At 43.5% G+C, this 18,025-nt stretch overlaps 1 protein-coding gene across 1 annotated transcript; it reads right to left on the bottom strand.

Moving 5' to 3' along the window:
- Positions 1–6,314: 6,314 nt before the first annotated feature.
- On the bottom strand, positions 6,315–16,791 carry ndufs8a (NADH:ubiquinone oxidoreductase core subunit S8a). The gene is made up of 7 exons (XM_038981852.1): positions 16,737–16,791; positions 15,825–15,869; positions 15,387–15,452; positions 14,976–15,065; positions 14,460–14,632; positions 7,787–7,915; positions 6,315–7,514 (listed from the first exon to the last, which is right to left on the bottom strand). Exons 2-7 carry the CDS (start codon positions 15,865–15,867, stop codon positions 7,383–7,385), a joined length of 633 nt encoding a protein of 210 aa, XP_038837780.1. The 5' UTR covers positions 15,868–15,869; positions 16,737–16,791; the 3' UTR covers positions 6,315–7,382.
- Positions 16,792–18,025: the final 1,234 nt, after the last annotated feature.

Here is an 18,025-nt window from a genome sequence, read left to right as displayed (position 1 = left end):
GCCTTTCCTTCCAGTTCTCTGCTGCCTGCGACTGGAACGAATTGCAAAAATCTCTGAAGTTGGAGACTTTTATCTCCCTCAACAACTTTAAACATCTGCTATCTGAGCAGCTAACCGATCGCTGCAGCTGTACATAGTCCATCGGTATATAGCCCACCCAATTTACCTACCTCACCCCCATACTGTTTTTATTTATTTACTTTTCTGCTCTTTTGCACACCAGTATCTCTACTTGCACATGATCATCTGATGATTTATCAACTCCAGTGTTAATCTGCTAAATTGTAATTATTCGATTTATTGCCTACCTCTTCATGCCTTTTGCACACATTGTATATAGATTCTCTTTTTTTTTACTATGTTATTAACTTGTTTATTGTTTACTCCATGTGTAACTCTGTGTTGTTGTCTGTTCACACTGCTATGCTTTATCTTGGCCAGGTCGCAGTTGCAAATGAGAACTTGTTCTCAACTAGCCTACCTGGTTAAATACAGGTGAAATACAAAAATATATATATATTTTTTTGTAAAACTCATTCCACGGAGGACCGAGTGTCTGCAGGTTTCTGCTCCTCCCTTGTACTTGACTGATGAATTAAGGTCACTATTTAGTAAAAAACGCCCCTCACCTGGTTGTCTAGGTCTTAATTGAAAGGAAAAATGTGTATCCCGCCGACACTAGGCCCTCCATGGAATGAGTGACACCCCTGGTCTAACACAATAAGCTAACTGCTGCTGCCTCTACTACTAATGAACTTACAGGTGTTGATTTAAATGCACCAGTATATATCCTTAAAGATCCATACTGGATTCTGTCCAGCCTCTGAAGCCAAGTATTCCCCGCTGTTCCATTAACTACAGTATCTTGCAAAAGTATTCATCCCCCTTGGCGTTTTTCCTATTTTGTTGCATTACAACCTGTCATTTAAATAGATTTTAATTTGGATTTCATGTAATGGACATACACAAAATAGTCCAAATTGGTGAAGTGAAATGAAAAAAATTACTTATAAAAAATAAATAAAATAAAACAGAAAAGTCCTGCGTGCATATGTATTCACCCCCTTTGCTATGAAGCCCCTAAATAAGATCTGGTGCAACCAATTACCTTCAGGAGTAAGATAATTTGTTTCAAAAAAGTCTACCTGTGTGCAATTTAAGTGCCACATGATCTGTCACATGATCTCAGTGTATATACACCTGTTCTGAAAGAACCCAGAGTCTGCAACCCCACTGAGCAAGGGGCACCATGAAGGCCAAGGAGCTCTCCAAACAGGTCAGGGACAAAGTTGTGGCGAAGTACAGATCAAGGTTGGGTTATAAAAAAATATCTGAAACTTTGAACATCCCACGAAGCACCGTTAAATCCATTATAAAAAAAATTGAAAGAATATGGCACCACAACAAACCTGCCAAGAAAGGGCCGCCCACCAAAACTCACAGACCAGGCAAGGAGGGCATTAATCAGAGAGGCAACAAAGAGACCAAAGATAACCCTGATGGAGCTGCAAAGCTCCACAGCGGAGATTGGAGTATCTGTCCATAGGACCACTTTAAGCCGTACACTCCACAGAGCTGGGCTTTACTGAAGAGTGGCCAGAAAAAAGCCATTGCTTAAAGAAAGAAATAAGCAAACACATTTGGTGTTTTCCAAAAGGCATATGAGAGTCTCCCCAAACATATGGAAGAAGATACTATGGTCAGATGAGACTATTGTAGCTTATTTGGACATAAAAAAATAATTTTAAAAAATCAAGGAAAATGCTATGTCTGACGCAAACCCAACACCTCTCATCACCCCGAGAACACCATCCCCACAGTGGAGCATGGTGGTGGCAGCATCATGCTGTGGGGATTTTTCATCGGCAGGGACTGGGAAACTGGTCAGAATTTAAGGTATGGTGGATGGCACTAAATACCGGAAATTCTTGAGGGAAACCTGTTTCAGCCTTCCAGAGATTTGAGACTGGGATGGAGGTTCACCTTCCAACAAGACAATGACCCTAAGCACACTGCTAAATCAACACTCGAGTGGTTTAAGGGGAAACATTTAAATGTCTTGGAATGGCTTAGTCAAAGCCCAGACCTCAATCCAATTGAGAATCTGTGGTCTGACTTAAAGATTGCTGTTCACCAGCGGAACCCATCCAACTTGAAGAAGCTGGAGCAGTTTTGCCTTGAAGAATGGGCAAAAATCCCAGTGGCTATATGTGCCAAGCTTATAGAGACATACCCCAAGAGACTTGCAGCTGTAATTGTTGCAAAAGGTGGCTCTACAAAGTATTATCTTTGGGGGGGTGAATAGTTATGCATGCTCAAGTTTTCAGTTTTTTGGGGGGGGGGGATATATAGTTATGCACGTTTTCAGTTTGTCATATTTATTGTTTGTTTCACATTTAAAAATATTTTGCATCTTCAAAGTGGTAGGAATGTTGTGTAAATCAAATGATACAACCCCCCCAAAAATCAATTTTAATTCCAGGTTGTAAGGCAACAAAATAGGAAAAATGCCAAGGGGGTGAATACTTTCGCAAGCCACTATATGCACCAATAATCAATTGCCGTTCTGATCAAAGCTCTATAAGTGATTGTCTGTCAGCACCCCATTTATAAGTTTCACCACGCTCGCCACCGGGTCTGCGTCGCACCAAACGGTGGGCGTCATAGTCACAGGGAATTTCCAATTTCACTTACTCCACCTCAACGTCTCCCCAGTAATCACTACTTTCAAAGACGCCCTGCTCCGGAGAGCAAAGCAAGTCACAGATCTTCTCCCTCTGGACATAAGAAATACAGAAAATCACCACAAGTCCACTTCCAGCTACCTTTATCAATTTAACAGTACCCAACTTATGGATCAGCCAAACGGCAGGGATCCACTTTCTTCCAAAATGTCACGGTTTGTACTCGGAGCCATTCCTCTTCAACACACATCTTCCCACTACACTTGGCTCTACTCCTTCTTCCTCGCTGTCCATAACAAATCTATCTGTTCACCACGCTCTTGCCGCGCCTTCATCCGCTGCATTGCTTGCAAACCATGCACTGATGTTTCTCCAAAACCCAACTTCTGTTGAAAAGAAACGTCCCTGAACAAAGGAGGGGTCAAAATCAAAAGTAACAGTCAGTATCTGGTGTGGCCACCAGCTGCATTAAGTACTGCAGTGCATTTCCTCCTCATGGACTGCACCAGATTTGCCAGTTCTTGCTGTGAGATGTAACCCCACTCTTCCACCAAGGCACCTGCAAGTTCCCAGACATTTCTGAGGGGAATGGCCCTAGCCCTCACCCTCCGATCCAACAGGTCCCAGATGTGCTCAATGGGATTGAGAGCTGCGTTCTTCACTGGCCATGGCAGAACAGTGACATTCCTGTCATGCAGGAAATCACGCACAGAACGAGCAGTATGGCTGGTGGCATAGTCATGCTGGAGGGTCATGTCAGGATGAGCCTGCAGGAAGGGTACCACATGAGGGAGGAGGATGTCTTCCCTGTAACGCACAGCGTTGAGATTGCCTGCAATGACAACAAGCTCAGTCCGATGAGGCTGTGACACACCGCCCCAGACCATGGCGGACCCTCCACCTCGAACCCGCTCCAGACTACAGGCCTCGGTGTAACGCTCATTCCTTCGACGATAAATGCGAATCCGACCATCAACCCTGGTGAGACAAAACCGCGACTAGTCAGTGAAGAGCACTTTTTGCCAGTCCTGTCTGGTCCAGCAACGGTGGGTTTGTGCCCATAGGCGACGTTGTTGCCGGTGATGTCTGGTGAGAACCTGCCTTACAACAGTCCTACAAGCCCTCAGTCCAGCCTCTCTCAGCCTATTGCGGACAGTCTACACACGTTCCTGGTGTAACTCGGACAGTTGTTACCATCCTGTACTTGTCCCTCCGATGTGATGTTCGGATGTACCGATCCTGTGCAGGTGTTGTTACACGTGGTCTGCTACTGTGCGGACGATCAGCTGTCTCCCTGTAGGGCTGTCTTAGGCATCTCGCAGTACGGACATTGCAATTTATTTCCCTGGCAACATGTGCAGTCCTCATGCCTCCTTGCAGCATGCCTAAGGCACGTTCACACAGATGAGCAGGGACCCTGGACATCTTTCTTTTGGTGTTTTTCAGAGTCAGTAGAAAGGCCTCTTTAATGTCCTAAGTTTTCATAACTGTGACCTTAATTGCCTAAGCTGTTAGTGTCTTAACGACCGACCACAGGTGCATGTTCATTGTTTATGGTTCATTGAACAACCATGGGAAACAGGGTTTACACCCTTTACAATGAAGATGTGAAGTTTTTTTAACGAATTATCTTTGAAAGACAGGGTCCTGAAAAAGGGAGGTTTCTATCTTTGCTGAGTTTATACATCTCGATAAGTCACTTAATTATTATTTCCTCATATCAGTCATCTTCTGAATGTTGCATAATTCTTTGATATTTGTAAGAACCCTAACCTAATTGATGAATCAGCAATACACAAATTGGCTTAATTATTTATTTACTAACTAAATAATCACACAAATACATAAACACACACACAATATAGGTTATTGATTACTAATATAATGCAATGAATGCAGGTCCCTAGTGGACTAACAAAAGCATGACCGTTTGGTTACACAATGAAAAGGGAGGGGTAGGTAAGGAGAGGGGGAGACAAAGAGAGTCAATTTATCGTACATATATTTGGGAGCTACGGTCACGGGAATATGAATACTTAGCAACCTAACAACCGCTCATTCGGATTAGAAATGCAATATATATTTACGTGTAGATGTCTTTCTCTGTTGAAACCACTCGATCCGTCTATGGGGAGTGGTTCGATGTAAGTCTCTGGTTATCCACCAGAGGCCACAATGTCCTCCTTAATTGTAAGCTTCTTTGATCTTGGAGTGTTCGCTAGAATAGACACTTCTGACGAACGTACGGTGGTCAGAGGGATCGGTCTTCCCCTCGTACTGAGTTAAACGTCCTAGAACCACTTTTACATGCACAGGTGCAGACTGTGAATGTTCTGGTCTAGTCTTTACCTTCTCCACTCGTGTTGAGGGTTTCTGAACTTCTTACCATTTCGTAATGTGTAGCCACCGCTCCACGCTGTCTGGTCTTGTAGTTAACCATTCGTGACACCCGGTTTATACCGTCCATCTGCTTGGTCTCTAATTGATTATTCAGGGTTCAGCTCTAGACCACTATACACGCCAGCAGCAACCTGGCATGTTTTGGTCTGGTTCATAAAGTTTCTAACCATTTCAACGTGTGGACCGCAGCCTCACGTTCTCTGGTCTGTATGTTAATTCTTAGCGAGTCCTTTAAAGCACTCTGGCCTTGGAGGGCATTCAGTCATGTTGAAACGAACTCTGAGCTCACTTGGGCGTGGCTACTGACTGGACACAAGTTTGCATGAAAAACAATGATCATTTAGAAGGCTAAAATCACATTGCTATCTTCACAAAAGTATTCTCATATTTAATCATATAATTTCTACAACATTTAGATGCAAACCTTATACCTGGGACACGTACACTTTCAGTGTTACCGTTACCTTGATATAACATCCTTAATGACATCACAAAATAATATACCATGCGACAGGTTTATTCTTTAAGTCCCCACCGACCATTTCCCACATTCTTTATGTTAGAAAAATTGTTCCAAAGTTCTTCTTTGGCCGTTAGACTTTTTAGGCGGTATTTCTTTCCCAATACTGCAGGCCAGAAGGAGAAAGTTCTCTCTAAATTTACGACCGGTTGTTAAGTCATAAAAGCGTCCCAACTCCCCCTCTGTCACCTTTTATCCTCACCAAGGAGTCATGACACAACTGTGGGACCTTACATAGACAAGTGTGTGCATTTCCAAATCATGTCCAATCAATTGAATTTACCACAGGTGGACTCCAATCAAATTATAGAAACATGTCAATGATGATCAATGGAAACAGGATGCACCTGAGCTCAATTTCGAGTAACATAGCAAAGGGTCTGAATACTTATGTAAATAAGGTACTTGTTTTTGTTTTTAATAAATGTGCAAACATTTCTAAAAACCTGTTTTCGCTTTGTCATCGAGAAAAAAACATTTGATCAATTTTAGATTAAGGCTGTAACGTAACAAAATATGGAAAAAGTCAAAGGGAATGAATACTTCCCGAAGATATCAAATTTACCACCTGAAACATGCAGTCTTTTCAAACAGCTCTTACACTAAAAGGGCATTATCAATTCCACAGTACTCTTCTAACCTCATAGTGTGAAAATATAAAAACACAGGAAAATCACACCTTTGACTTTAAAAGACAACGCTGCAGGCCATTTTAAAACTTAGGACAGAACAATATTTATTCTTCATAATTTAAAGTCCACAAGTATTTAATCTTTGTACAATTCTCATGACAACAAACCCCCATGTAACTTTGTGTTTGGTTTGCAGCAGGCTAATATATCTACTAGTTTGAGGATAATAATAATAGAGCCTGAGTATCATGTGCCAACTGGTTGTGCATTACTCTCCGACAAAATGATAACACTCCGCCCTTAAAACAGAGTAAGACTGCATCCCAAAAGCCACCCTATTCCTTATATAGTGCATTACTTTTGACCAGAGTCTTATGGGCCCTGGTCAAAGGTAGTGCACTATATAGGAGGTAAGGTACCATTAGGGACACAGAGTAGGTAGTTGTCCCTAACCACTAACTACATGGTCAGATTTTTTCCCTTGTCCCTAATGGTTCAAGTTAATTTGATCTGATCCTAGATCTGTGGTTTGGGGCAATATCTTACCTCGAATCAGATACAGTACTGTTGAGCATAGACATCAGGGGTGCGTTCAGCAGGGCACAGCGTTGTGGAACGTTCAGACATATGGTATGTAGAACAAACATGCCTCTCTGACAAGTAGAATAAAGAATCATGTCAACTCTATTGATGTAATTTCTTTATGAAAATTTCCACAACGTATTCCTATTGAATGTGCCCCAGGATAGGCATCTGTGGGCTGGCTGCCGGTACAGGAGACCGAGGGTGCATCTCTCTGTGGATGAGCTGAGCTTATTTTGACAGTGGTCCACACAGACCTGGTTCTGGAGAGCTGTGGCTTCCTGCTGTTTAATTTGTCCCAATCATCCAAGTCACATTCAATATCTATGCAATATAGATAAACGGTGCTGTCTGGATCTCTGGAAACAGGTCTGGGTGTGAACACTGATCTGGATCAACTGTACAGTATGGATGGACGTGTGTCTGTGTCAAAGAGGCTGACGGATATCTATACAATGTGTGTGCCAGTTTGTCATACCGCATCTGTGTGTGTTTCATGGTTATCAACAGAGCACGGTCGGTCGGTCTGTCGGTGTGTGTGCGTGCGTCAGCCAGCCTGTCTGTCTATCGATAGAGGTAATCAGCTTGTATGTTGGCAGCGATCTCGGCCTCCCACTTGTCTCCGTTGTTGAGCAGTTTCTCTTTGTTGTAGAGCAGCTCCTCATGGGTCTCTGTGGAAAACTCAAAGTTGGGGCCCTGAGGGAGAGAAAGGTGAAAGGGGGGGGGAGAGGGAATGAGAGGGGAGACACCAAACCAAATAGTTTTACAGGTCCTTCACGCCAACCTCAGTCACAGGAATCTGAACATCCAAACATCTACAGACGAAGCTATGATAGAGGGGTTTGTGCCAAAAGGCACTCTTTAACCTACATAGTGCACTGCCTTTGGTGAAATGTAGTGCACTCAGTAGGGAATAGGGTGCCATTTGGGACACCGACCACAGTAGAGGTGTAGAAGGTTCTGCTCACCTCCACGATGGCGTCAACAGGACAGGCCTCCTGGCAGAAGCCACAGTAAATACATTTTGTCATGTCGATGTCGTAGCGCGTTGTCCTCCTGCTGCCGTCCGAACGGGGCTCTGCCTCGATGGTGATGGCCTATGCATGGGGGGGAGGGTAAATCATATTTAGGGCGGTGAGCCTTAAGGTGTTGTGGTAGAGCAGACATAGGATTAGTCCCAAATGGCACCATATTCTGTAAATGGTGCACTTCTTTTGACCAGGGCCTATAGCGTGCACTATGTAGGGATCTGCGCAGCCATGAAGGTATTTCCGTTGCAAAGTGCAGGTGTTTTAGTGCCCTGGGAGTGGTAGGGATATGCAGATGTGAATAGTACAGGAGTGTAAACATTACAGGGGCCGGTTGCACCAGTTGGTCGTAACTCTACGTCAGACGTAAAATGCGCTTAACGCCGGACAAAAGAAAAAAGATCTGACCCGTTGCACCACCTGGGCGTACGCCGTCTATGAGCTGTCAAGTAGGGAGCAGGAGTATGGTGTTAAATTGAGACGATCTTCATCACAACACCGATTAGAAATGAATAGTCCTCCATTTTCAAAAGCATGTGAATCTCGCGTTAGTATTTCATAACCTCCACTGGCTTTTGGAGTTGCCTACGCCCGAGTCATTAGCTAAATAACACTCTAGATTTGGGCAACATTATATCATGCTAAATGTTTCTGATCAGTGATAGATGAGCAAACGAATAAATGAGCTGCCAACACTTATTTGCCAGCCCGAGACCAATTAACCAAATATACAGGCGGAGATTCCGTGAAACAAAATCACATCAGACAAGTCACAGGCTTTGGGTCGGGAGTAAGCTACTACGAGAGTAAATAGAGAAATCATCAACTTGTTATAGGCTACATAACATGCTATCAAAATGGTCTGAGTGCTAAATAATAGATGAGTTTTTGGCTCCCCCTCTTGCCCATTCATTGTACTGTGGAAAGTGTGTTAGTGATAGGATAAAGGCAGGAAGTATTTATGTTATTTGTATTTTTTTTTTTTACCTTTATTTAACTAGTTGGGCCTTTGGGGGGGGGGGGGGGGTTCTTGTCAGACGAGATAGCAGTATAGTCTTGACTATACATACATGCACACAAATAGGCCATATTTTGTATTTTTCATGTCAAGTAATCTATGCTTTAAGTTGATTGGAGAATCTTATTTTTTTTATATAAGAAGAATAAACCTTTGTTGCATCATATCCCTGGATCTCATTGAATTTGGGAACTTAGAATGTGGACTGCATGCGTCCGAAAAACCCACACGTCAGGCTTGGGCTATGGTCAATTGGTAAGGAAGCACACACACACACACACTACCGGTCAAAAGTTTTAGAACTCCTAATCATTCAAGGGTTTTTCTTTATTTTTATTTTTTTCTACATTGTAGAATAATAGCGAAGACATCAAAACTATGAATTAACACATATGGAATCATGTAGTAACCAAAAAAGTGTTAAACAAATCAAAAATATATTTTATATTTGAGATTCTTAAAATAGCCACCCTTTGCCTTGATGAGAGCTTTGGACACTCTTGGCATTTGCTCAACCAGCTTCATGAGGTAGTCACCTGGAATGCATTTCAATGAAGAGGTGTGCCTTCTTAAAAGTTACTTTGTGGAATTTTTTTCCATCTTAATGCGTTTGAGCCAATCAGTTGTGTTGTGACAAGGTAAGGGGGGTTTACAGAAGATAGCCCTATTTGGTAAAAGTCCATATTATGGCCAGACTAGCTCAAATACGCAAAGAGAAATGACAGTCCATCATTACTTTAAGACATGAAGGTCGGTCAATACGGAAAATGTCAAGAACTTTGAAAGTTTCTTCAAGGGCAGTCGCAAAAACCATCAAGTGCTATGATGAAACTGGCTCTCACGAGGACCGCCACAGGAATGGAAGAGCCAGAGCCTCTGCTGCAGAGGATAAGTTCATTAGTTACCAGCCTCAGAAATTGCAGCCCAAATAAATGCTTCAGAGTTCAAGTAACAGACACATCTCAACATCAACTGTTCCTTATGATTAACGAGACGTGGTGTGATCATAACAACATACAGGAACTCAAGTCTTTCTGTTCACCTGACTTAGAATTCCTCACAATCAAATGTCGACCGCATTATCTACCAAGAGAATTCTCTTAGATTATAATCACAGCCGCATATATTCCCCCCCAAGCAGACACATCGATGGCCCTGAACTGACTTTATTTGACTATGTAAACTGGAAACCACATATCCTGAGGCTGCATTCATTGTAGCTGGGGATTTTAACAAGGCTAATCTGAAAACAAGACTCCCTAAATTCAGCATATCGATTGTGCTACCAGGGCTAGTAAAACCCTAGATCCTTGTTATTCTAACTTCCGTGATGCATATAAGGCCCTCCCCTGCCCTCCTTTCGGAAAAGCTGACCACGACTCCATTTTGTTGCTCCCTGCCTATAGACAGAGACTAAAACAGGAAGCTCCCGTGCTCAGGTCTGTTCAACGCTGGTCCGAACAATCTGATTCCACTCTTCAAGATTGCTTCGATCACGTGGATTGGGATATGTTCCGCATTGCGTCAAACAACAACATTGACGAATACGCTGATCCGGTGAGTGAGTTTATTAGCAAGTGCATCGGCGATGTCGTACCCACAGCAATTATTAAAACATTCCCAAACCAGAAACTGTGGATTGATGGCAGCATTCGCGCGAAACTGAAAGCGCGAACCACTGCTTTTAACCAGGGCAAGGTGACCAGAAACATGACCGAATACAAACAGTGTAGCTATTCCCTCCGCAAGGCAATCAAACAAGCTAAGCGTCAGTATAGAGACAAAGTAGAGTCGCAATTCAACGGCTCAGACATGAGGGGTATGTGGCAGGGTCTACAGTCAATCACAGATTACAAAAAGAAAACCAGCCCCGTCGCGGACCAGGATGTCTTGCTCCCAGACAGGCTAAACAACTTTTTTGCTCGCTTTGAGGACAATACAGTGCCACTGACACGGCCCACTACCAAAACCTGCGGACTCTCCTTCACTGCAGCCGACGTGAGTAAAACATTTAAACATGTTAACCCTTGCAAGGCTGCAGGCCCAGACGGCATCCCCAGCCGCGTCCTCAGAGCATGCGCAGACCAGCTGGCTGGTGTGTTTACAGACATATTCCAGTCTGCTGTTCCCACATGCTTCAAGAGGGCCACCATTGTTCCTGTTCCCAAGAAGGCTAAGGTAACTGAGCTAAACGACTACCGCCCCGTAGCACTCACTTCTGTCATCATAAAGTGTTTTGAGAGACTAGTCAAGGACCATATCACCTCCACCCTACCTGTTACCCTAGACCCACTCCAATTTGCTTACCGACCCAATAGGTCCACAGACGACGCAATCGCAACCACACTGCACACTGCCCTAACCCATCTGGACAAGAGGAATACCTGTGAGAATGCTGTTCATCGACTACAGCTCAGCATTTAACACCATAGTACCCTCCAAACTCGTCATCAAGCTCGAGACCCTGGGTCTTGACCCCGCCCTGTGCAACTGGGTACTGGACTTCCTGACGGGCCGCCCCCCAGGTGGTGAGGGTAGGTAACAACATCTCCACCCCGCTGATCTTCAACACTGGGGCCCCACAAGGGTGCGTTCTGAGCCCTCCCCTGTACTCCCTGTTCACCCACGACTGCGTGGCCATGCACGCCTCTAACTCAATCATCAAGTTTGCAGTGGTAGGCTTGATTACCAACAATGACGAGACGGCCTACTGGGAGGAGGTGAGGGCCCTTGGAGTGTGGTGTCAGGAAAATAACCTCACACTCAACAAAACAAAGGAGATGATCGTGGACTTCAGGAAACAGCAGAGGGAGCACCCCCCTATCCACATCGACGGGACATATATCTTTATGTACATATTCTTCATCCCTTTACACTTGTGTGTATAAGGTAGTTGTTGTAAAATTGTTAGGTTAGACTACTCGTTGGTCATTACTGCATTGTCGGAACTAGAAGCACAAGCATTTCGCTACACTCGCATTAACATCTGCTAACCATGTGTATGTGACAAATAAAATTTGATTTGTTCAGAGGAGACTGTGTGAATCAGGCCTTCATGGTCAAATTGTTGCAAAGAAACCACTACTAAAGGACACCAATAATAAGAAGAGACTTGCTTGGGCCAAGAAACACGAGCAATGGACATTAAACCGTTGGAAATCTGCCCTTTGGTCTAGAGTCCAAATTGGAGATTTTTGGTTCCAACCGCCTTGTCTTTGTGAGATGCGGTGTGGCTGAACGGATGATCTCTGCATTTGTATTTCCCTCCATAATGCATGGAGGAGGTGTTATGGTGTGGGGGTGCTTTGCTGGTGACACTGTCTGTGATTTATTTAGAATTCAAGGCACACTTAACCAGCAAGGCTACCACAGCATTCTGCAGCGATACGCCATCCCATCTGGTTTGGCCTTAGCATTTGTTTTTCAACAGGACAATGACCCAACACACCTCCAGGCTGTGTAAGGGCCATTTTACCAAGGACAGTGATGGGAGTGCTACATCAGATGACCTGGCCCCCACAATATAAATACATACTTTTTTAGGGAATGTTCGTGTTGAATTTGTTGACCTCATGGCACTATTGAAAATGAGACCCGCGTCTCAATGGGTTCCTGATTAGATACAAGTAAAAAATATATATAATATTAATTCCCACAGTAATTCCTTATGGATCCATCCAGTTGTGGATGAGAAAATGTTAATGCATAGTGGTGGGTTATGCAAAAGGATGGACTGTTCTAGCTCTATGGAAGTGACATGGCTCGCAAAGTTTTGAACTGCCACGAGAACGGTAACAGCCTAGTAACAGGCGCTGCCTCGCAACCATCATGCAGGGATGCAAAAAAATCCCTGCTAGGGGGAAATGCAGGTTTTAACTAATTAAACAACAAAGAATATGATCTACATGATCAGTCTGTGTGTAAAATAAAAAGTGGTTAATGTGAACATAACTCACAGCTAACATTTTTTAAAGAAAGCAATCCAATGTTATTTGTTGCCTGGACTTTACCGTAAATTACACTCAAGTCTAGAGAAAAAACAACACACTAATACTGCAGTTAGCCATGACAGCCTTTATAATAGAATGCTTGTGACCACACACATCTAAATATTGCACTTGGGGGAAAAAAACATCTTAAAGTAGAATTAAAATGAAACAAACAGGCATTCTATTTTTGCTCTATTATAGTGGCCACTATAGTAGACATTGATCAAGTGCACACGTGGCTACATGTGTGCAAATAACTTTCACTGAGTAAAAAATGTAATAATCCCACCTCGCTCGCAAGTGCTACTGTCAAGTTCAACACAACAAAAGCAATATATTTGGCTCCACTGCATATATTTACATTGTACACTTTGCCTGTGGACATCTGTTCTACAATGTGCCTGCAGAGCATGATACCGTTTGTTGGCATAATTGATCTCTTTCAGGCAGAGAGTACACCTGACATACCCCTTTTTAGCCACTGTATTGAAAAAGTGAGAAAGAGGGAAAGTGTGTGGTGTTCCTTCCACATCTATAGTGGCATCCAGCTTAAGCCAGGCCCAGCTCCAGCTACACTTGATCCCTGAATCCACTTGTTTAAGAAGCAATACCTAATTTTCACCTAATTCTCTCATTCTGAAAACTAACTACAAACTGTAGAGGGAAAACATTAGTTCACAGATAGTAGTTAGCTAGTTAACATTTCACGCAGATTGCCAGGGTCCAGTAAGCAACTAAAGCGTTATAACAGCAAGGAGTCGTATACCAGTTAATACTATAGCGAATTGGTTAGGTTACTAATGTTAGTAAGGTTTGCCAGCTAACGTTAGCTGTCTGACTTTATTAGCAAGCTAATTCTCACACCATAAACTCAATTATTTGATCAGATAAGTTGGCAAATGTTGCTGAACTTGTCTCTGGCTAGCTAACGAAGAATTTGACCCAGCTAGCAAGATACTTAACAATCCACACCTTCTCCCTCACCTCAAACTTTCCAAATGCCAGTTGTTTTTCGGTTACAGATCATGAAGTATGCTTCATCACCTTCTCACCCCGTCTCCGTGGTAAGGCTTCTCACCTAACGTTACCTCTTCGTTATCGTTCAGGGGACGCGCTGCTGTAACTGGCAAGCCGCCTTTCCACTCTCTGCTCTTTCCAGAGCACGCACTGACGCTGTAACTAACAAGTAGGTTGTCTCTTCTCTCTTCAGTCACGTGCTGCGCTGCATTCTGTTATGTGAACGTTTGGCTGAGCCTTGGATACAGACAGTATTGCTCCAAAAGCGCATCACTCGTTCGCTTACAGCCAGTAGTGATCCAAAGTCGCCCCACCAAACTTTTCTCATCGGATCTACACAAATCACGTATGCCATCTATTTTGGATTCAAAACGCCAAATTTTGCCGAAAGGTGACTCGTTTGCATCCCTGATTATGAAGCATTAAATCTCATGAACGTACATTGCTTACACGGGACTTAGCTACGACGAGTCTTATTTTAGGTTGGTGCAACAGGTGTAAATTCTGATCACAAAGTCTGACGTAGCTATGCCTGACCTATCATTTAAGACCACGCTTTTACGCCCACAACAAGTGTGTTTCTATGTACCTGGGCGGGGCAGATGGCTTCACACAGCTTGCAGGCGATGCAGCGTTCCTCTCCAGAGGGGTACCTGCGCAGGGCGTGCTCACCGCGGAAACGGGGAGACAGGGGCCCCTTCTCAAACGGGTAGTTTATGGTGGCCGGCTCTCTGAACAGGTAGCTCATGGTCATGCCCAATCCTGGCGGAGCAGGAAGTGATGTTATACACTGCACCGGCTGCATCCAAAATGGCACCGTACAAGTACAGAGTTCAGGTAAAGACTACTTTGTCAGTATGTAGCCTTTATCACAGTCATTGCAAGGCTGGTCTCTGATCTTTTGGTGCCCTCTTGTCAACTCCTATGAAAGTTGTCATAGGAGTTTGCAAAATACCAACCAAAAAATCTGGGACCAGGTTATTCAGTGGCTGTGTCTGAAATGACACCCTATGGGCCCTGGTCAAAAGTAGTGGAATATAGAGGGAATACAGCACCAATTCAGACATGGGGGTTGGTGTCACGAAGAGTCGGGAGTGAAACTGACCTCTGAAGAGCTCCGTCCACAGCAGAGTCTGAGCGGCTCGGTCTGTTATGGACTTCATGTCTGTGGGCAGATCCTGAGCATTCACATACTCTACAGAGAGAGGGACGGAAGGGAGGGAGAAAGAGAGGTAGGGAGGGAGGGAGGGAGGGAGAAAGACAGTGAGATTAATGTTGAGTGCGTGTCTGAACATTCATACTAATCAAAGGCAAACAAAGTGCAGCTGTGTGGGGATCACAGTGGTCAGGTGTATATGAGAGACACTGGGTGTGCTCGTTTTGAATTTCCCGGTGCCCCGGATGGGTGGGGGATGCCCCTTGAGGACTAATGGAATGTACAAATGCCGCCCACTCGGGGCACCCAGTGATGCAAAACTAACGTGCCTTGAGAGCCGGGGGAAGAGGCAGTACTTACTGAATCCCTCTCTCTGGGTCGACAGACTGATTGGACGAACAAGATTGTGTCCAGCCGCAATGGTGCCTGTGAAAAAAAAGAAAGGAGTACAATTATGACATAAGGCAGAGGATGGAATGGCGCTACCAGGGAAATGTTTTCACCACAAAAGGTCAACAATTAGCAAGTAGACATCAATGACAGCTAACAAATGATAGCATTGACTCGTCTTACATTTTCACATTTAGCAGACACTCTTATCCAGAGCGACTTACAATCAAATCAGTATCTTCATAGATCGTTGAGATGTGTTTTGGGTATCTGTAACCACTGTTACCCCAAATAACTGAGTAGAGCCTAAATTTCCTCTTGAACTGTTGATGAGCAATGTGACTTTTCTATCAATAAAGCAGTGCACCACATCAATATCCATCCATCCCTCCTCGGGTGAGGTCTTACCTGGCCGGGACACGGAATATAGTACACGCAACGCTGCAGACATGCCTGAAACATGCCAACACCACAGGAAGAAAGGGGTAGAGAAAGAAACAGAAACATCTTATTATTAACCAAGTGACACGGAACACGTGCAATACAGGTTATGTGCACATAAATTGGCAAATCTTTTTTTAAGGGTTGCTGATCTATTAAACCGACAATGTGAAATCTATTGCCAGATAATACATTGCACTCATTCAAAAAAAACAGTATTGGTCTTACTTTGTTTGTCTTGACATAATGTAAAGATGTGCCTTGTCAAGAAATAGGTAGATAGATAACTAAGTTCCATAGCTAAGAGGTTCAATAGTGTGCTTGTTAAGACAATCGTTAATGTGTGATGATCATTATGACCCTTATGTCAGCGCTCTGAGCTGGTCCTTGTGATGACAGTATGCGATGCGAGAGAAACTAGTACACTGCTGAATCTGTTGACAGCATAGGTTAGTTAGTACGTTATCTCGCCAGTTGAGGACATAACGTTAAATGTTCTAACAAGACAACTGTTTTCCCCGAAAACAAAAGCCAAAAGGTCTACCCAGGTGACCCTGGCCACGTTCAACGCTATTTTTACTGCATGACATTATATATTGTAGCAAAATGTATTACTCACAAAAAGCTAAATACCAAAACGCTTTACACTATGACAAATGCTTGTTAGATAGGTATTAGCGAGCCGGCTAGCAACCGGTTAGCCATACCATCCTCAAGGACTTTTCCAATGACTGACGTTATGTCGCTTAGCTGTAAAAACAGCGGTCATACAAGCACCAAAAAGCAGTAGAAATATCAAAGATATTATGTGTTGTAAAATATCTTCAAAACCATTGCAAATAATGATGTAGTTGATAAAATAACTTCAAACTCACTGACCTGTCGCTATTTGGCCTTCTAAACCAGAACAGCGGACGATTTGGGAAGTGCAATCTGCGTGGGCAGGAAGTGAAATTACGTTATGACAGATATCTCGCGTTGGACGTCAAAAAGTCGCTATGTTTGATGTGGCGAAGGTGGTAAATTCAAAAGTTTGAGAATATAATTTTCTATCCTAAAATACAGTGCTACGTGAAATTATTAAATGTATCGTTGTTGTTTTGAATTGATTGTGCCTCATTCAGTATTTAGTAGTGATATTTTACAGACACAGGGATTTGCCGGCAAATGAAGCAGGATAGTTTTAATTGGAGATGGTGTTTTTGATGACGTCGCTTTGTGTCATCTTCACTCTCCCATAACTCCCTCTATCTCCTCATGGTTGTGGACTCTAACCTTCCGTCTTAAAAGTAAGTAGGCTGCTGTATTACAATTACATTAATTATTCTATAATGTCATTGATTTTTCTACACGTTGTGAGGCTTTCAAGATTGTATAATTTGACTAACCAACTGCAATTGACTGAATTCATTTATATCTTTATAACTTATCCCTGTTCTTTCTCTTCTCCATCGCTCAGTGAACGAGTGGTTCGCGCCCGTGTCGGTGCGAGGGGACGCCGTAAAGTTGTACTGTTACACATACAGTGAGGAAAACTAGGTCATTGTTCATTTATCTTCTCTTCCATCAATGTACTCGGGTCCATCTTTAGCCCAGTTAGCCAATCTAAATTAGAGGTTTTGCACAGAATTATAATTATTTGACCAACAATGGGGGCCCAAGGAAAAAGTGGGCTGGTGTTGGGCTCTCAAGGAAAAAAAATAGGCCGGTCTGTTAGTAATGTTCAGGCCTAATTTGGTCTGGTCTGTCCCTGCCTCTTAACTCTCTCTAACTCTCAGGTACGACCCTGCAGAGATGCTGTGTGCAGTGTTCTGGGAGAGCAGTTACTCTGACATACTGGTCTCCATCCTGTGCTTTCTCCATCTGCATCTCCCTCCCCTTCCTCATCTGCTCTCTCTTCACTGCTGCTGGCTGTGGGAGGAACTGCGACAGGTATGCGTTGTGATTTGGGTGCATCGTAATAGTCTGAAATGGTCTCCTCCCCCTCGTCTCGTTTACATTATCTGTATTTGTACGATGCAATGACACCATTCTTGCGTTACCAAAGTATCTTATTCAAGCTGGAAAATGGAGGTTCCATTCACATATAGTCCAAAATTACAGATCAGTGAAGATGATGGAAAGGCGATGAAGAGAGAAGGCAACCTCACATAGAATGAGAGGCACCC

The sequence above is a fragment of the Salvelinus namaycush genome, chromosome 42 (genome assembly GCF_016432855.1).
Source record: "Salvelinus namaycush isolate Seneca chromosome 42, SaNama_1.0, whole genome shotgun sequence".
In the NCBI taxonomy this organism is placed as follows: domain Eukaryota; kingdom Metazoa; phylum Chordata; class Actinopteri; order Salmoniformes; family Salmonidae; genus Salvelinus; species Salvelinus namaycush.
This window is presented reverse-complemented; position numbering and strand designations above follow the sequence as displayed.